We start from the raw sequence: 19467 nt of genomic DNA on the forward strand, positions 1-19467 counted from the left end.
AGACTCCTCAGAGGAAGGGAGGACGGTTTTGAAGGAGATGGGTGGGTGATGCATGTAAAAGGGAACCGCTGAAGGGGGCCCAGGAAATTCGGATTCGGAGGATAACAGCGCCCATCGTCGGGCAGAATCCGGAGGAGCGCGGAGAGCCGAGCTCAGCCCAGAACCACTTCCGGGTCAGGACCTGCCCGCGCCACACTCGGCATTCCAGAAGTCCCCGAGCCGCCTCTCCTCCAGGACCAACCGGGATGCGTCTCTGCACCAACTCCCCTGCCGCCCTCCGCCAGGCTGCACACCCTAGCCCGGGCCCTTCCGACGCTTCTGGCTGCACGGCGGCCGACTCACCGCCCCCGGGAGCCACACGGCCCAGCTCCACCGCGCAAGGACAGCGACCCACCACCCAGGGCATTGAGGACGGAGAGCTTCCGGCGCCGCCGCGGCCCGCTTCCGGCGCCTGCGCCCTTCCCCTCGCGTGCGCCCCCCGCCCGCGCTCGACAGTCCACGCACACGCGCCAAGAGATGGCGGAAGCAGGTGTTGGGTGCTTCTGCGTCTCTATGGCGACGGTCCATGCCCGACGTGAAAAGAGCCGAAGACAGCGTCTGTTGGCGAGGCTCTCTGGCGAATGTGGTCCCCAGCGCGTTGGGAGACACCGGGCTTCTCTGATCCAGCGCCGGGCCTCCCTGAAATGCTCAGGGGCCTGGGAAAAATTGCTAGGTGAACGAATCCAGGGCTCCCCGCTGCGCCTTTGTTGATGGCCGGGCGCCTGAAGAAACAAGCCCTGGAGCCAGACGGGCCGGCAGGATGTCCCCATGACCTCGTAGCGGCTGCTCACGTAACCGCTCCTTCTACCCAGGCAAATTGGGCCTCCAAGACTCCCACCTGCTCACCTGCCTCCTTCCGCTGCCGTACCACACTCAGCCCGCACCGAGGATGCCCCTTCATCCCGGTCCTTGGGGTTTCACCAACCACCCCACCACACGGGGCTGCCTCTGTCGAGCCCCTCTGTAATGTGTGGTGTCTTGAAATGATGGGTTTCCTGACTGTCAGCAAGGTCCCTGCAGGCTGAGACACCACTCCCCCAAAAAGCCTACCTATCATGTCCGGTCGTCTGTCCCTGGCTAGGTGGGGGTCCCTCCTGAGTCGCCTGTCATAGCCTTGTCACATAGAACGTAACAACCTCTGGACTGGCAGCTCCTGAGGTCAGTCTCACTCATCCTGGTCTCCTCAACACCTGGCACATTACAAGTGCTCGTAAGTTGTGCAATTAATCCAGTCTCTCACCAGAATCCTAAAAAAAAACTTCCTTTCTCTGTCATCCCTCTTACCCTTCTCCCCAGGAAAGCAAGCACAGGGCCTCGTCTGACCTTTCTCCCAGTAAGGCTGGCCCTTCAAGTCCCGCCCTGGCCCCTGTGATATGTTGACAGCAAGCCCATCAATGCAGTGTTAGCTGGGACAGAAGTAACAGGAATCCTTTCTCCCATTTTTATTTCTTGGCGCGCACGCGCGCGCGTGTGTGTGTGTGTGTGTTGCGTGCACACCTGTGCTGAAAGGAGTCCAAAAGCCCAGACATCCCTGTCCCACCACCTGTGGCTCATCCAGCCGGAGCATAAGAACACCTTCCCTTGCTGACTATCTGTGTTTTGGTGACCCAAGTGGTGTTTCTGCAGTCAGGTGGACACCCCATGATGCCTGTTGTTACAGTGTGGGGAACAGAAAAACAAACTGGAATTAGGGGAGATAATAAGACTGGGGGGGGAGGGGGTTGTCCATCAGAATCAGAGCTTTGGATCTAACTCAGGGAGAGGCTGGGCTAGAGCCAGGGCACTGGGAGTTAACCCTAAGGTGATCGCAGCTCTTAGGAGTGGATGGTATTTTCCAAAGAGCACCAGAACTAGGAGACCATCACAGTCACAAAAGGCTCAACCTCAAAGGCTGGAGGGAAGCCAAGACAACTAGCACAGAAACCCAGGGAAGAAAACATCTCCAAACGAAGGAAGTGATCCCTGGTATCAAAATCCACAGTGAATCAAAGTGCCCAGGCACAGGGAAGTTACCAGAGACCCGGGTCAACAGGGGCCATGGAAGCCAAAAGAGGTGAGGATGGCATGGAAATTGACAAAGGACATGGCGAGAGCAGGAAACCCTCATCTAAAGTTGGCAAGGAAGGGTCACAATGGTGGAGGGAGTAAGAGGTCGGGTTTGGAAAATGGGAGAGGCAGGTCTCAGTTCTGGCTCCCCACCACAAGGAAACCTGCCCTGGCTGTGCTGGGCAATGACCATACTACAGGATGTGTCCCGGTCATAGGTGGGCACTCCTGGCCCCTGCAATTCATCTTCCAATCAGAGAACACTACCCTTCTGTTCCCCAAGCCTGAGCTGTGTGTCACCATACAAAGACCATAGAGCATGAGATATGAGAACCCTTGGAGAGAAGTAGCAGTATCTGACCTCCAGAAACAAAACATCATGAGAGAGATCATGTGAGGTCAAGCCCAAGCTCCAAATCATACAGGACACCCAGAGGTCTGACCTTCATGACCTGTGCCCTTAGGCACTTCCCCACCCTCTATGGGCCCCACTTGGGGAAAGGGCAGCTTTCCTGCCAAATCCCTTGCCACTGCCACGGGCCCTCCTGAGGATGCAGCTGCCCGAGCCCGTCGCCTCCTTTCCCGGTGCAGCTCCCGGAGGCGGGCAAGGGCACAGTGGACACCCCGGGACACCCGTAGGCTGCGCTCCCGGTTTGGATCATTCTCCATGAGGACCCGTAAACCAGCAGCAAAGTGAGTCAGGGCCTGGGCCAGGTGCTCGGGGCTCAGAGCACCCACATCAGCTTCCTCAGTCCCCGCAGCCACCACAGCCTCCGTGAAATCTGGCTCTGGTTTTCGGGAGACCAAGCCTTTCCCTGCCTCCCACGGCAACCTGGAGCCGCTGATGTCCCCATCCTCTGCATCCTGGGGGATGTCGTGGGGTGAGGGCTCCCCGTGGGCCTGCAGGAGGTTGGCGACATCAGCCTCCGCTGCGTCTCCAAGGCCCACACGGCTGGCCAGTGCAACAATGCTGCGGCGGAGCTGAGGCACGGCGTCAGGCTCTGGCGTGCCAGCAGGGACGCACTCGGGCCAGAGCTTCCTCCAGGCACTGTTCATGGTGGCAGGCTGCAGCTCTGCCCAGGCTTCAGCGATGTTGTCCACAGCAGTGACAACGGTATAGCTGCGCCAGAACTCCCGCACAGAGGGCCGGTCTTCACCAGCCGTCTCCTGGACCAGCTGGCCGAGTGTGCGGCGCAGGTAGTAGGCCTTGAATGTGGCAATGACACCTTGGTTCATAGGCTGGATTAGGGCCGATGTGTTCTTGGGCAGGAACTCAACTCGCACGTGGGCTGAGAGGCCACCTAGGTGAGCAGGGTGGCAGGGCGCGCCGTCCAAGAGCAACAGGGCACGGTGTGGGAGGCCGTGGCTTGCACAGTAGCTCTCCACGGCAGGGCAGAAGCAGCCAGTAAACCACTCCTGGAAGATGCTGGGTGTCAGCCAGTCATTGCGGTTAGAGCGCCAGACCACAGGAAGGCTGGCCTTGGAGCAGCCCTTGAGGGCACGCGGGTTCTCCGAGGGGTACACCAGCAGAGGCTTCAGTTTGAAATCACCAGCTGCATTGCCACCAAGCAGCAGGGTCAGGTGGTCCTTAGAGGCCTTGAGGCCAGGCCCAGCCGCCCCTTCCAGTGCCAGCAGCATGCGCTCCGGGAGCCGCTTCCAGAACAGGCCCGTCTCATCCACGTTGAAGACTTGGCGTGGCGAGTAGCAGCCCTCCTCCAGAATGGTGCGCAGCACCGGGGGGTAGTGGGCAGCAGCCTGGGTGTCAGCCACAGATGGTTCGTCTGTCAACAGCACATTGTGGCGGGCCTTGAATCGGGCAAACCAGCCGTTACTGGCCCCAAAGGTCTCAGCCTGAGTGCCATTACCCTGCTCATGCTGCAGCTGCACAAAGAGCCGGCGAGCCTTGTCCTGGATGAGCAGCGTGCTGATGGGCAGGTTCTGCCGCTTTTGCTCCTCAATCCAGAGGCTCAGCAAGCGTTCCATGTGGCCCATCACCACACCCCGGCAGCGGGTCAGCTGCGTGGCGCTGACAGGTGTGGCCGCCTGAGAATTGGCCCGGATCTTGTCCTTGTTGACACGGATCGAAGCGACAGTAGAGGTCGCCAGCCCCAGGGCCCGGGCAATCTGAGTCAGCTTCTCACCTTCCTCAAACCTCCGAAGCACCTCTAACTTCACCTGTAGGGTGATGGACTTTCGGTCCCGCTTGGCACTGTGGCGGAGGCCAATCCCACCAAGGGGTGCCTTCCCCGACACTTGCAGCCGGGGAGTTGTCTTCATTCCGCCTCCCTGAGCCACGCACCTTGATGAGCTCTCTCCCCAGTGCCTTTCCACGGTAGCTACCAGGGTGCCCACAAGGACAGCCTCTTGGCCTCTCCTGCCATACCTGCCTCTGCCTGTAAGACAAGGACACACGGGCATTAATGTGTAAGTACATGGAAGTCCCGACCACCAGCTGGCCTTCCCATGCTCTGACACAGAGCACCCAGCCCTGCTAACCACTGCCTCAGAAGCATGTCCCGTCCCTTCTTTGCCTACTGCTAAAAACACTGCACGCCCACTTCGAAGCATTCTTTGCATCTAGAGAAGCATGTCACTTAGTTTTAGCTTATGAAATCAAGAGAAGTCTGCTAGGAGACTTTGCTCTCTTCCCCCAGTAAACCTCTTGCAACCACGAGACAGTCTAGAAACCCACCTCCCACACACTGATGAGCAAATGAGCTACCCATTTCCACGCTTCCCACCCAAAGACATCAAACATCAGTGTGGGTTGCTGAATAATGGCTCCTAAAGACGTCCACATCCCAATCCCTAAGAATAAATTACCTTATATGGCAAAAGGGACATTGTGGGTGTGATTAAGTTAATATTCTTGAAATAGGGAGATTATCCTGGTTTATTCAAATGGGCCCTAAATGTAATGAGAGGGGTCCTTGCAAAAGAAGGCAAAAGATTTCACTCAGAAGGTGTGCCAGAGAGCCTAGAGCCTCCAGAAGGTACCAGCCCGGCTGATACCTTGAGTTTAGACCACTGAGACCCATCTCAGATTTCTGACCTCCAAGACTCCAAGGTATTTGTGTTATTTTAAACCACTCATTTTTCAGTAATATATTACAGCAGTCAGGAAACTAACGCAGGAGGAAACCGACCTAATTCATGCCACCCCAAAGAGCACCTGGGAATAGAGGAGGAAGGTGGTTCTCCACATGGCAGCCACAAAGATTCAGCAAGCACTACGATCCTATCCCCACTCTGTTCAGGGCTCTCCCAGCTCTGAGTAAAAGCCACAATCCTCACCAGATTCGCAAAGCACTTCAAAGCCTCCTCCTTTACTTTGCTCACTCCTACTCGCGTCCTTGGGGCAGACTAAGGGTGCTCCTGTTTCCTTCAGCCCAGGGCCCAGGCTCTTCCCCGTTATCTGCGTGGCTTGTTCCCTCTCCTACAGATCTCTGCTCAAATGTAATCAAAAAGGCCCTCCTCACCTACGTTTTATTATACATCTGTCACAAGCTGCCTGAGGGCAGGATCTGGGTCTGCTGAGCTCTCTCATGGCCCTAGGCCCACGGAATAGTGCATCCAGTAGTCACTTGCTGATGAAATTATTAAATGAAGTACAGCGGTGGGAGGCAGGTTTCTCACCTTGTCCCTATTGCATTTTGAACCATGTGAAAGTAGCACCTGATTAAACAGTAAAAATAAGTAAATAAACAAACAAACAAATAAATAAATAAATAAATAAATAAATAAATAAATAAATAAATAAATATATTTTTTTAATTGAAGGACTGCCTGTGATCGCACGGACAAATGAGTGAAGGTCTGTTTTTGCAGCAGCGATGGCACCTATCGGTATCACATCAGTACCTTCAAGGATTCATGGGCTGCTCATGCTTGAAACAAGGTGGCACAGGCCACAGGACCCTCAAGCCTGGGAGGCAGGGAAAGGTGGGTGGGCATGGGAAAGGCTCCTCTTGCCTCCAAGCCGTCCCCGAATTCTGAACCACTCACGCGCCGCTGTTCTTTCTCCAACATTCACGCCTTCCTCTGCTCATCGACAATTTAAAATTAATTCACCCATATGTTCATTCATTCATTCCCTCCCTCCCACCCTCGAGAGAGAGTCCCCAAGCGCGCCGCCCTGGGAGGCTCGCTGCCCAGTGTCCGGGCGGGACACAGGGCTCGTCCCAGTGAGACTACAATTCCCAGACAGCCGCGGGGCCGCCGGAAGCGCCGATTGGCCCACTCGCGCTCGTCCCGACTGAGCGCGCAGCGGCCTCTCCGTTCCGTTGCCGCCGTGGGGGACCAAGAGCAACGGCGCCCCCGCCCCCGCCCCCGGAGCCCGGGACCCCGCGCGGACGGCCGGTCGCCCGCCCTCACCTCCGCAGCGCGACGCCGGAGGGCTGCTTCCGCGGAGCCGGTGGGGCTGCGGCTCTTGCCCATCTCCTGCCTCACAGGGCCTCTTCGCGGAGGCGGCCGCGCTCAGGCTCCATGTTCTGGGCGGAGGCTGAAGATCGCCGGGGCTCCCGAGACGCGGAGCCCTCGTGGGGTCCGCCCCCGTCGGCGCTCTACACCCTGCGCCTGGCGCTCGCAGGCCCGCCGGAAGCTGTAGTTCGGCCCCGAGGACGCTGCGCAGGGAGTCCAGCCGAGGGCGCCGGAGGCCGCCCCTGCCCGAAGCGGGTTTTCTGCGTCGCTTCTCTCGAGTTTTTCCCCCCGGCGACTGTCTGTCTGTGTCTTTCCATCCTCCTCCCTGCTTCCTTCCATTTCCGGCGCGGTCTGTTTTCTCCTTCTCTCGGTTTGTCCCCCATCCTGGAGAATGAACTCTGCTCAGACTGTCAAATATATTTTTTAAGTTAAAAATAAACGCAATGAGGGCGTGTCAAAGAGTTATTTACCTCGTGGAGGGAACTAGCCCGATGACATAGGTGGTTCCGGGAAGATGAGAGAGAAAGAACAGAAAGGGTGACAGAAACAAGGAATACTAAAATAAAAGCCCAAAGTCGAATTAGTGCCCTGAGGGGCAGCGGGCCCGGGAGTCTCAGTTCTTGTCCCGTGTCCTAGGGGTGATACAGCTCTAACCCCAAGCGTTTGCAACCTGGGTTCTGATCAGAAGGTAGTTAAGAGAGAGTTACTTCGTTTTAGGGAGTCAGACGAGCTGGAGCTGGCTTGGTAGACAATGCTAGGAAACGCAGAGAGGGCTCCCAATCATCTTTTTTGTCCTACTGTCAAATTTTGGGTAAGTTTTTCTAAGAAGTCTGCCTCCCACTGTCTCTCTTCTTGCTGTCACCCTTCTCTGGGTCTTTGAAAACTCTGCATCTTTGCCGTATCTCAAATTGCTGCCCCTTTCTCTCCCCTTGCCTCTGTATGCCTGTATCCCTTGTCTGTCTCTTGAATCTCGGTATCTGCACTGCTTGTCTTTGTGAATCTATTTTCCCTGTCCCTCTTTGTCTCTCCTTTCGTATTCATCCTTTCCTGATCTCCCTCCTCCTTGCTAACTTTTCTGACACTGTCTACCCGGGCCTGATTCTGATCCTCTGGCTTCTTACCACATTGTCTAGGTCTCTGAGAGTAGAAATCCCTTCCTGTTGACTTTCTTCCTATCGGTGTCTCGGTCTCTGTATCTGTTCAGTTACTTCACTGTCCCTCCTCAAATCTCTCTCTGCCCCTCGTGGGCAGCCTCACAGGCTCTGGGCCTCTCTCTGCCCCTAAGTCTTTGTGTCGGTCTCTCCTCACTGTGTCGCTCGGCTTCCCTGCCCCGGTCGGTTCCCCAAGCCCTACCCCACCTTCCCCATCGCCTCTCAGACGCACACTGGGTCCCCAGGCTTGCGCTGGAGACGGAAGGGTCGGCCCAACCGGTTACCATGGAGACTCGTAGGCCCGCCTACCGCTCTCCAACACAAAGGAACGTGGCGCGGCACTAGCGCACACAGATGACCCAGCCGACTACACTTCCCAGAAGGCATAGGGCCGAGCCTCTTTGCAATTTGCAGGGCGGGCGGTGGAAGACTTGTCCCCTTTTTCTGCAAAAAGGTTGCCATGGAGACGTAGGCTGACGGCGTCCTAGCGAGAGCGGTGATTGGTGCAGAACCCTGCTAATCCCTGGAACGTCCATAAAGAATTGAGGAAAACGTGGTGGGGGGCATGCGCGGTTGGGAAGGCGGCGCTGCCGTCCGTTGCCCCCTGAGAAGCTTGCGCACGTCGGCGGGGCATGGACGCCTGGATCTGAGGCGGGGAGCGCGGGAAGAGGCGGCCTGGCGTGTGATCTGATCGTTGGAACGACGCTACCCCGGGGGGACCGGGTGGAGGGTGGAAAAGGAGGCGAGGGTGGGGGAAGGGCAAGGTGGCACTCGGGCTGATGCGTGGAGCATTCTGGGAGACATGGTCCGTTCGGGGAGGGGGCCGTCGGCGAGCGCGCATGCGTAGGAGCGCGGAGCGGCCCGCTGAGCGTGGAGGTGAGGGCGGGGACCTCTGAACGAGGAAGGCTTGGGCGGGGACCCGGGCGGCGGCCGCGGACTCTTGGATTCCGGCTACCCAGCGGGACCCGGAGCGCGGAGGAGGGACCTAGGCACTCCTCGGCGAGCCGGGCGCTGTCGCGCGATGCTCTTCGGTCCCTGCATTGCCAGAGCAACAGGGTCTAGGAGCCCCGCCCCCTGGTTGCCATGGCGACACTGGACCTGCCGGGGGCGGAGCGGCGGGGGGCGGGGACTCTCTAAAGTGGGAGTTGCCCGCCAAGATTTCTGGTAAATGTAGTTCAGGAAGCTGCGCAGTGGCTGGCTGGCTTAAAAATGGTCCAACTTTCTCCCAGAGTTGCAGGTTGGCTTGGAACCTTGAGGAACGGAAGTTTGACCCACGGGATCCGGCGGCCCTGGAAATCGAAATCTACTCACTTAATAAACTCAGATTTCTTCACAAAGCCCGCACATTACTCCCAGCTGCAAAGGGAGCAGCAATGGCGGGGGAAGGAGGGCATCCCCACTTATGGGGGACGGTAAAGACGGGGAAACTGAGGTTCACAGAAACTTGCCAGGGTTACGTAGCAAATAGGCAAGATCAGAATCTCCGACCTTGCTTGCAGGCACCTGGTCCAGTTGTCTTGGGGCCTTTGTGGGCCTCCTGGAAGCTCCCATCACCTCCTACCCCTGCCTAAATCAGGAAGCTGAAGAGATGGTGGGGCATTACATGGTGTGACAAGTTGGGCCCGTTCAGAGGATGGGGCTGAATGGGGGGAGGGGGAAATGCTGCCTGAAGGCTTGGCCACAGAGTTGACCTTGCCCATCTGTGGGGGTGGGGAACAGGTGGAGGGAGGCTGTCCTGTGGAACCGAGCTGAGAAGGTGATGGTCTGAGAGACGAGATGGGACAGTGGGTGGTGCAATGATGGGCTGGTGTTCTGGGGGGTGTGGGGGGGGCGTGCTGTAGTGGTGCTTATGCCCACACGGTGAACATTGCAAATGTCATTTACCTGGCAGTGGGAGAGCCACAGGGCAGGGATGGGATGGTGCATGTAGAAGAGCAGGATTTAGGGGAGGAATACCTTCTATGCCTAAGATGCACCCTGTGTTTGGAACAGGGGAATGCCAGAGACTATGTGTAGGTCCCAGCTAGAGACCAGAGACACAAGTGCCTGGCATGTGACCACCTCTCTGTGCCTCAGTTTTCTTATCTCCCTTCCGCTCAGTGCAGGTCTGAAGATGGAACAACGAACCATACAGTAGACGCTCAATAAGCATTTGCTGCCACGGTCTGTCCTCGCAGTAGCCTCATCCTATTCCTCTCCTAGGGGAAGACATTATCCTCGGAGACCCAGCCCAGTCTTTCCAATGAGGCCTGCAGCCCTAGGCTCCCCAGGTCACACATCTTTGGAAGAGGAGGGACCTGTCATGGTGAAGCTGGAGGACTCTGAGGAGGAGGGTGAGGCCGCCCCGTGGGATCCCGGCCCAGAGGCTGCACGCCATCGTTTCCGACACTTCCACTATGAGGAGGCAGTGGGTCCCCACCAGGCCCTGGCCCAGCTCCGGGAGCTGTGCCGCCAATGGCTGCGGCCAGAGGTGCACTCCAAGGAGCAGATGCTGGAGCTGCTGGTGCTGGAGCAGTTCCTGTGTGCATTGCCCCCTGAGATCCAGGCCCGTGTGGAGGGACAGCGGCCAGGCAACCCTGAGGAGGCTGCTGCCCTGGTCGAGGGGCTGCGCCAGGAGCCAGGAGGCCCCCGGAGATGGGTGAGTCAGTGGCCCTGAGCCAGGATCCAGGCTAGAATGGTATCCAGCTCTGCCTCACCCTGGGGAGTGCCGTGCTCGACTGGACCCCTGTTCCTTGTGGTTTGGAAGTGATCACTTGCAACACACCTTGTGAGAGTAGACAAGCTTCCAGGGCCAGCCTCAGTGGCCCATCCCTACATCGCCTGGAGTCATGGACATGGAAAGGGATGCCGGGTGGAGAGAAGGGGGAGCAACTGTAGGTGGTCCCTTCACTCCTGACTCAGTGCTGTGGGGATGTGGGTCGTTGGAGAACCTAGTGGGTCAGGACCTGGGGTCTTGTGATGGGGTAGATGCCCATGAACCCCCCGCTTGTGCCCAGCCAAACTCTCTGCATGAGTCCCTAATGGTGGGGGGCACCTCCCCAGGTCACAGTCCAAGTGCAGGGTCAGGAGGTACTATCAGAGAAGATGGAGCCCTCCAACTTCCAGCCCCTCCTTCAAACCAAGCCTCAGACTCCAGAACGTGGGCCTAGGACACCGTCTGAAGCCACACAAGAGTCACCACTGGGCCTTCAGGTGAAAGAGGAGCCCACGGTTACAGAGGACCCAGGTGAGGGCAGGCAAGGCATGCATGGCCCAAAGCCTGATTGGGTAGACCAGAGGAGCCTGGCCTCCGCATCCTGAAGGTCACCTGCTGGATGGAACTACTCCTGTGCAGCACTGGTGTCCGCCCCCATCCTGCCTAGCCGGTGGCCATCACTACTGCTCACATGCCAAGTCTGTCACAGCTACGTTTCTGTGTTCTCCCCTGGCATGGAGTAGACTGTTGGGGTTTCGGGGTGGGGGGGCACGTGGGGTTCACTCCCCAAGGAGATCCATTGGGAGACAATAGCTGGTCTCTGGGGGGCAGGCAGCAGGCTTGGCTATAGGTGGGTGTGGTGGAGGGAGGACCCCAGGGTGCTGGGAGGCATGGCCCTCCCTATTTTACTCCTTCCAGGCAGATGCCAGAGCTGGCCACCCACACCCTCCATCATTCCTATATGGGCCCTAGTGCAGTGCTCCTCTCCACTCTCACTGGCCATCCTGCCCAGGGCTCATGCAGGGGTGCACAGCACAGACCTGAGCCTGTCTCATCCTGCTACAGCTTCTCCTATGGCCTCCCAGGAGGCTCTGCCTTACTCCAGCCCCAAGCCTGGATTCCAGCATCTGGCATACGACTGAGGAGGGCAGTGGGGTGGGGACACCCTTGGGCCACCTGACCCCAACTTTCCTCTACAGAGCTTCTGGATTCTGGGTCTCTGGCCAATCCCCAGGAAGCCACTTCCACTCTCCTACCTGAAGAGGCCCAGGTGAGCCCCATACAGGCCATCCTCCCTGGGTGGGGAGCCTCAGTGGGTGGGGGTCAGAAAGGTCCCTCCCTGAGCCTAGCTGGACATAGACGAGCAGTGACCACTATGGTTTCAGGGCTGTGAGATAGTGCTGGACCAGGCCTCTCCCCACAGCGAGACTGGGCTTGAGGGGCCTTCATGGAGGGAGCATCCTGGGGCCCTGTGGCAGGAGGAAGCTGGGGGCATCTTCCCTTCAGGTGAGTGAGACCCAGCATGGTGGGGCTGGGCCCCCTGCATGGGCAGCACCACATTCACCTACCCCACCCCTGGCCCTGCTCAGGTTGCCCTCTCACTCCAACATCTCCAAGCTCCTCCATTCTGTGGACTGGTTCTGGCAGCATACAACCTGTGCTCTCCCCTGGCATGGACTAGGCTGTTGGGGTTTCTATCAAGCCCTCTGCTGACCTCAGGTTCCCTCCAGCTGCTGCTCCCCACCACAGTAAAACCTCCTGAAAGCAGGGCCTCTATTCCCCATCCCCCCATCCTCTCCCAGCCCTGGCATCCTGGATGACTCACAGATTCTGGATTGGCCCTACTGGTTGGGCAGCAGGGGATGGAGGGTCTGGATCTGGCAAGGACAGCAGGTTAGTAGACCGTGGGTGGGCAGGAGGGACCTTGATGCAAGGCGTGGATCAAACAGGATGGAGGACAGAGGCCCCCTGCTGTCCACCTCGGCTATACTGCTCTCAGTCCGCCATCATCTGGTCTCTCTGCCTCTTCTTCCTCACTCCCTGGACCCCTTCTCTTTCTTGGTTTACTCCCTTGTTCTGGTGGACCTTCCTGGGAACTCTGGTATGGGAGATAGAAAGTTCTGAGATGCTACATCTCTAAAACACACTTACCTAACATTCTATATTAGGCTAGTTGGGCTGCATGAAGAATTCTTTTTACTAATTCAGTGTCAAAGGCTTTTCATCATCGTTGGTAAGCCCTTGCAGTTTGAAGTTCATACCTCTCCATTATGGGAAACTGGCTCGAATTGCTTCTCTGACCTCCTTTCCCACCATTGTTTTGTTCCCTTGTTTCTGGAATGTGTATTACTTGGCTGTTGGCTATATTGCTTCCTCAGTGTGGTCTCTTACCCTCAACCCAGCCTTTGGCCAGGACGGGAGAAGAGATCCAGGAATCAGAGTTACAGCAATGCCCACTATTTGCTCAGAATTCTGACAGAGCCCAGGGCTGATCCATGCAGTAGTTCTGAACAGCCTCCCCAGCGTGCTTGGTGACCCTGCCCCTTCACCTCTGTGGCCAGAGCTACCTGGTACCTCTAACTCCCAAACTTTTCCAGTCTTCTTTGGAGTCAAACAGATTATTTTTTTTTCCCCATTTTCCTCCCTACGGGCTTAGTAGTCACCTTCTACAGCCTGCTACAACCTGCTACACAGTTGCCATTTGCCCCTCAGCTTGCCAGAATAGACAATATCAGGGCTTCATTTGTTTCCTTTCCTCTTCTTCTTCTTTTTTTTTTTTTTTTTTTAAGATTTTATTTATTTGACAGAGAGAAAGACAGCCAGGGAGAGAGGGAACACAGCAGGGGAGTGGGAGAGGAAGAAGCAGGCTCCCAGCAGAGGAGGCTGATGTGGGGCTCCATCCCAGAACGCTGGGATCACGCCCTGAGCCGAAGGCAGACGCTTAACGACTGAGCCACCCAGGCGCCCCTCCTTTCCTCTTCTTTAATCTTTGTGGATTTTATGCCCTAAGAAACAAAAAACTTGTCGTTTTTACTGTTGTTTCAGGATGGAACAAAGCTAAATAGATACCATTGTTAGCCAGAAGTCCCCATTCGCTATGTTTTTTGTCAGTAAGGATTCTAAGTCTTTCTTTTTTCATAATGTCCTTGTGTCATGGATGCTGATCCATCCTTTGAGAATTTGGACATACTTTAGTGTCCTTTCCAAACCGGCTGGCTAGTTTGGTTTCTTCAGGTGTGAATTCTCCAACGGGCTGCAGTGTTGACGGTCTGCCCCTCGTAGCTGTAGGAGCCTCCTCTTTGTCCCCACGTGGGACGAGCCTAGTGGTAGGTAAGAGGCTGCCACAGGATCCATCATAACCCTGAAGTGGAAGGATCATCTGGGCCCCAGGATGTTCAGTGAAGATGCTTCTGGAAGCCAGCAAAAAGCAAGCAGCTTATTCCTGGCCAGGGCTGAGGGGACTGCACTCACCTACCCCATGTTGTCAACTCCAAGCTTTGTGGCAGAGCCTGGCTTTAATCTCCAGGCCAAAACCCCAAGGGTCTTTAGAGCTCACTGCACAGGCTCTGGATTCCTGAACCTCACCAGCTGTCCTTTCTTCCTTTGGAGTTGCCCAAATATTTTTTAAAATTTTCTCAGGTTCTGTTGTCATTTCTGCATGTTGGAGTTGAGGGAGTAGGATCTGACACATCCCCACCTGCTGTTGTAGTCTTCAGCTGGCTGGCCACGCTCGGCCTTGTGCTTTGTGGCCGACCACCGCCTCCAGCTTGGACCTGCTTCTCTCTCGGTGCGCAACGCCAGTCTTTCAGCTTTCTCCAGCCACACTGGCAGCCACCTCAGACTCCTTGGTGGGTTCCTTCTTTGCAGCCCTGTTCTCTCCATTGACAGCCACAGCTCCCAGCTTCAAACACTCATTCCCTTCAGTTACCTTGATCTCTCCATTCAGGATGCCTGGCTGCTCTCCTTGACCCCCAACCAACCATCTCGGCAGCCAGTGTTTTCATCATAATATTCTGAATATTTTGAACAGCTACTGTATTCACATGTTAGAAAATTCAAAAGGCACAAGGAAGTTTAGAGTAGAATGCCCCTCTCCTGCCCGTGTTACATAGTCTTGTTCCCCAACAGCCAACATTAACATCTTTGTGTGTCCTTCCAAAAAGCTTTTGTGCGTAAATAGCAAACACAAATTCGAATACATACTTTTTTCCCCTTTAAAACACACATGAAGGCCTAATCACCATGTTTCACACCTGACATTTTTTGTGCATCTTCCCACTTCGCATAGCAACAAATACCCTTGCCTCTGGACAGCCACGTGGAGCCCCGCTGTGGCTCACCGTGGAGACACTTGTCCATCCAGGCTCTTACTGACATTCCTTTGGGCGGATTTTCAGTGATAATCTGAGAAACCTCGTATATAGGTCATTTTGGACTGTGGGGAACACAACTGTTGAAGTGCATAAAAGTGAAATTGCTGATCAAAGTGTGAGAAATTTGCCATTTTAATGTATTTTGCCCCACTGACTTCCCATTAAATGCTCACCAGCAAGGCATGCAAACACCTGAGTCCCTCCAGGGAGGGCATGAAAATGGTAGTCGAGTACAGCTCTAATTGGCAGTTTCTTATTAGGAGTGAACTCAGCATACTGTATGGGATATAGCATTAGTTACATTTCCTCTCCCATTCATATCCTTTGCCTGTGTTTGTCAGGTCATAGGTCTTGTTGATTAATTGGAGCTCTTTACTTAGAAGCTTAATTCGCCCTTTGCTTCTGGAAAATTTGCTTGTCATTCATTTTTTGGCTCTAAGGTGCTGGGTGGGGTTGGAGCGCTGGGCACAAATGATTTCCTTTGATGCAGTATGATTTATGACTTTTCATTGACAACTTACGGATTTTCTGTCACCCACTGAAGCCCTTACTGTTCTCTTAAGTCTCCGTGCTTTAACTTCCTTCAGCCTTCCTCTTTCTCTAGCCCCTGCTTCTCAGCTGCATTTGCTCACACCTCCTTCCTCACACAGCATCTGATGCTGGAGTGCTGCAGCACGGCTAGGACCGGCTCCTTCTTTCCATAGCGACCCACTCTTATTTGATCACACACAGGGCCAGGGCTCTGTGTGCCATGCGTATGCCAGAGCACCCACATTCACATTCCCCTGCAGACTGAGCCCCAACTCCTGCACCCCACAGCCTGCATGCATTCTCTGTCCCTCAGACGCCCCATGGACATGTCAAGCAAGGCACATCAGACCCAAGCTCTGCCACGTACCCCCGTCCCATGCCCGTTCCTTTCCTGTTGGCTCCACTTCCAACCTCCCTCAGACCCACCCACTTCTGTGTATTTGTAGAAACTATCATCACTAGTGCAGGGCCACCTGCCCCGTACCTGCCCTACAGCCCTTCCAGAAAGGTGATTTTTGTAAACTTAAGCCAGGCCTGAAAAGCTTGTCCCCATCTTCTGAATCTTCCTCATGCTAGGTTCTTGTCCCATTGTTGCCTCCTTTGGGAGGCCTGCACAGAAAGAATCCTTGCCCCTGCCACCTCTGTCTGCCTTATTGGCTAGTTTCAGGTCCCTCTAGTTCACCTTCTTTACCATGGGGTGGAGTGGGTCCAGGCACAGTTCTCTTGGTATGAGTGAGTGGATCCCCTTGTGCAATGCAGGCTTTGCGCTCCACATGGACAGCGTCTCTGCTGGCCCAGGCACTGTGAACCGCCACCTCCACATCCCCTGGGACCTCGGCATGGCTGGCCTCACGGACCGACTCCGGTCACCCTCCCGTGAAAGTGGCTTCTCACATGCACTCGTGCTCCCCAGTGTCCCTGGAGGTGAGCAGAACCCCACGAACGATGGTCCCCGCCAGCTCCTGGGCCCCATACTGGCCACTGCCCGCTGGCGCGCGCCCAGGAACCAGGGTCGGGACCGGGGCCGGCCCAGCACAGGCCCTGGAGTGGGGCGGGGTGGCCGCTGCGACGTGTGTGGGAAGGTGTTCAGCCAACGCAGCAACCTGCTGAGGCACCAGAAAATACACACGGGAGAACGGCCGTTCGTGTGCAGCGAGTGCGGCCGAAGTTTCAGCCGAAGCTCGCATCTTCTGCGCCATCAACTCACGCACACTGAGGAGCGGCCGTTTGTGTGCAGCGACTGCGGTCAGGGCTTCGTGCGCCCCGCGCGCCTGGAGGAGCACCGGCGAGTGCACACAGGCGAGCAGCCCTTCCGCTGCGCCGAGTGCGGCCAGAGCTTCCGGCAGCGCTCCAACCTGCTGCAGCACCAGCGCATCCACGGCGACCCCCCGGGCCCTGGCGCGGCACCCGCCGCGCCCCCCACGCCTCCCGGCGCACCGGAGCCTCCCGGCCCCTTCCCCTGCAGCGAGTGCCGCGAGAGCTTCACTCGGCGAGCCGTGCTGCTGGAACACCAGGCAGTACACACGGGTGACAAATCCTTTGGCTGCGTGGAGTGTGGTGAGCGTTTCGGCCGCCGCTCTGTGCTGCTGCAGCACCGGCGAGTCCACAGCGGCGAGCGGCCCTTCGCCTGCGCCGAGTGCGGCCAGAGCTTTCGGCAGCGCTCCAACCTCACCCAGCACCGGCGCATCCACACCGGCGAGCGGCCCTTCGCCTGTGCCGAGTGCGGCAAGGCCTTCCGCCAGCGGCCCACGCTCACGCAGCACCTGCGCGTGCACACAGGCGAGAAACCCTTTGCCTGTCCGGAGTGCGGCCAGCGCTTCAGCCAGCGTCTGAAGCTCACGCGCCACCAGCGGACACACACCGGGGAGAAACCCTACCACTGCAGCGAGTGTGGCCTGGGCTTCACGCAAGTCTCGCGGCTCACCGAGCACCAGCGTATCCACACAGGCGAGCGGCCCTTCGCCTGCCCCGACTGCGGCCAGAGCTTCCGGCAGCACGCCAACCTCACCCAGCACCGGCGCATCCACACAGGCGAGCGGCCCTACGCGTGCCCCGAGTGCGGCAAGGCCTTCCGCCAGCGGCCCACGCTCACGCAGCACCTGCGCACCCACCGGCGTGAGAAGCCCTTTGCCTGCCAGGAGTGTGGCCGGCGCTTCCACCAGAGCACTAAGCTCATCCAGCACCAGCGTGTCCACAGTGCGGAGTAATCGGCACTCACTGTACTCCCCCCCCCCTTCTCGCATCTCGGCTTTTGGCCTTTTGTGGGGGGAGGGGAGTGTGTTCGCCCAGAACACTGACCTCACAGGGTTGTCGTGAGGCCTGTGATCAAGTCTGGGTACAGACGGGCCCACCCAGGACCTGGCTCCCGGTAGGTGCTCAATAAACAGTAGACGGAACGCGGGTCTGGAAATCTGCCCATTCACTGCCTCCCCACCCCCGATCCACCACTTCCGCAACCATGCAGTCTGTGAGAGCGCCATGGATTCCGAGCAGCACCTCCCTAGGTCTGTGGGTGCCGCCTGTACCATGGCTCCTGTACTGTTTGCCCATGATGCCTTCAACCCGCACAGCCATGGGCCAAGCCAACTGCCAGGTGAGAACTGGCTCCGTTTTCCCCTGCCAGCCAAGGTCATCGAGTGCAGTAGAAGTAGCAAAGTGGTGCCCAGGAGGCCAGAGCTGGAGATGTGTCTGTAAAACTTTAAGCCTAGGAAGCCATTTTTTAGGCATAAAAGCTAGAAGGTTTTATCTGGAAATCTAGATTCTTTCATGCATGTTAACTACCAGCAGGTGCTGAGGTTAGGTTCCCCTTAGGATTGTACCCCAACCAGTCCAGAAATCAAAGTCCACTGGAGGCCCCAGGCCAGTTCCCTAGCCCTCTAGTGATCACTCACATTCCGTGGGCCACAGGTGCCGCCAACCCTCGCCAGGTGTGCAACCCCCAAGGGCTCTGCCACACTGGGTGGTGGTCTCCATGAGGAATGTGTTCAGTGGCAAGTCACAGGAAACACAGCTGTCAGCAGCTTCCATAAAGTACAGATGCTGCCAGTGCAGCTTCAGTGTCTTGCAGTCTGGGCTGGCATCTCTGGAACCCTCTAGACTTTTCCCATGCCATTGCCTCTTGCCCTAGTTATCTTTCTCTCCCATCCCATTGTCCAGGCCCTTGACCTAGCACCCTGCCCCCAAGCGGTGGGTACCCTGGGTGCCAAAAGCGGGATGAAAAGCAGTGCCAAAGAAAAGATCTTCATGCATCAGAATTTGGCTTGGGACCTAAACCCCACTCTGGGCAGGTGTCAGCCTGCCCTTGGCCTGAGGAGTTCTAAGAACAAACTTTTGAGGCTCATATGTTCAAGCTTCTTCCAGGGATACAGTTGGACTTTGCTACAACACTGGGGTCCTGAAATCAGGGAAAGACAAGCCAGCCAGCCTCGGCCAGAAGCTTCCAATGGCCATCCCAGAGAAGGTGTGTTCCCTGCCTCTCTCCTTCCCCTACACCACCCCTCTCTCCACCTCCCCCCTGGCCTACCGCCAGCCAGGACCAGGGCCACTCTGGCATCTACATCTGGCAAAGTCAACAGCTCCCCATGTAGGGGCACTGCCAAGTGGCATAGTTGGGAGGTGGGAGGAGGTCCTCTGGGCCCTATGCCAACACTTCCTGTCCTCTCCAACTACAAATGGAACTCTGAGGACCCTGACCTGGGATATACTAATCAGAGGGAAGGAAGGCAGTCACTGGGTCCCTAGGTGGAGGCTAGGAGTCAGATTAACGAAGGCACACAAACACTGAGGTAGCTAGTGCTGTGAGGCTGAGTATAACAAGAACTTTATAAATCCTGTAACATGGATTTTTTTTCAAATCCTGTGTAAATTTTATAATCAAACGAGAACAAGAAAGCTCACTCTTGTGTTCCAATCATCTTGGTGTTTGAAGAACATGAGGAGAGATCAGCACACATAAGACTACTTAAGAACTTGAAATCACACACAGGAAAAATTATAACACACCCGAAAGGTATGGAGACATCAGGCCAGGGCCCCATGCCGAAAGTCATAAGTCCACGGACCCACCTGCTGAACCAGTCCTCTAAGAAAGCAACATGAGGTGATGTGAGAGCCCTCCACAAAGGGCCATTTCGGCAGTTGGCTGGGGACACCCCTGCAAGCCAGGCTGGGGATTGTGAACCCAAGTGCTACCATACTATCAGCAGGGCTGAGG

General features: G+C 56.6%; 2 protein-coding genes across 5 annotated transcripts; one reads left to right on the forward strand and one right to left on the reverse strand.

The window, feature by feature from the left end:
• Positions 1 to 1466: 1466 nt before the first annotated feature.
• LOC113248019 (tigger transposable element-derived protein 1-like) lies at positions 1467 to 7055 on the reverse strand. The gene is made up of 3 exons (XM_048223533.2): positions 6975 to 7055; positions 6460 to 6902; positions 1467 to 4478 (listed from the first exon to the last, which is right to left on the reverse strand). The coding sequence occupies exon 3, from the start codon at positions 4360 to 4362 to the stop codon at positions 2503 to 2505; it is 1860 nt and encodes a 619-aa protein (XP_048079490.2). The 5' UTR covers positions 4363 to 4478; positions 6460 to 6902; positions 6975 to 7055; the 3' UTR covers positions 1467 to 2502.
• Positions 6899 to 17650, forward strand: MZF1 (myeloid zinc finger 1). Of its 4 annotated transcripts, none has more exons than XM_048223516.2 (6): positions 6899 to 8531; positions 9858 to 10293; positions 10698 to 10881; positions 11550 to 11620; positions 11736 to 11856; positions 16014 to 17650. In XM_048223516.2, exons 2-6 carry the CDS (start codon positions 9898 to 9900, stop codon positions 17459 to 17461), a joined length of 2220 nt encoding a protein of 739 aa, XP_048079473.2. In that variant the 5' UTR covers positions 6899 to 8531; positions 9858 to 9897; the 3' UTR covers positions 17462 to 17650. The 4 variants fall into 4 exon arrangements, with proteins under 4 accessions (XP_048079473.2, XP_026345181.3, XP_026345183.3 ...); XM_026489396.4 differs by lacking the exon at positions 6899 to 8531 and adding an exon at positions 8538 to 9067; XM_026489398.4 differs by lacking the exon at positions 6899 to 8531 and adding an exon at positions 8981 to 9067 and having other exon boundaries at positions 9761 to 10293.
• Positions 17651 to 19467: the final 1817 nt, after the last annotated feature.

The sequence above is a fragment of the Ursus arctos genome, unplaced genomic scaffold (assembly GCF_023065955.2).
Source record: "Ursus arctos isolate Adak ecotype North America unplaced genomic scaffold, UrsArc2.0 scaffold_19, whole genome shotgun sequence".
Taxonomy (NCBI): Eukaryota; Metazoa; Chordata; class Mammalia; order Carnivora; family Ursidae; genus Ursus; species Ursus arctos.

What these genes read in the sequence shown, in the direction of transcription:
- MZF1 (XM_026489396.4), top strand. Translation starts at nt 8,865, where the DNA reads ATGGTCCAACTTTCTCCCAGAGTTGCAGGTTGGCTTGGAACCTTGAGG. An exon ending in CACGGTTACAGAGGACCCAG is followed by an intron (nt 10,882 to 11,549) that starts GTGAGGGCAGGC and finishes TTTCCTCTACAG; the next exon opens with AGCTTCTGGATTCTGGGTCT. An exon ending in TGGGGGCATCTTCCCTTCAG is followed by an intron (nt 11,857 to 16,013) that starts GTGAGTGAGACC and finishes TGTGCAATGCAG; the next exon opens with GCTTTGCGCTCCACATGGAC.
- LOC113248019 (XM_048223533.2), bottom strand. Translation starts at nt 4,362, where the DNA reads ATGAAGACAACTCCCCGGCTGCAAGTGTCGGGGAAGGCACCCCTTGGT.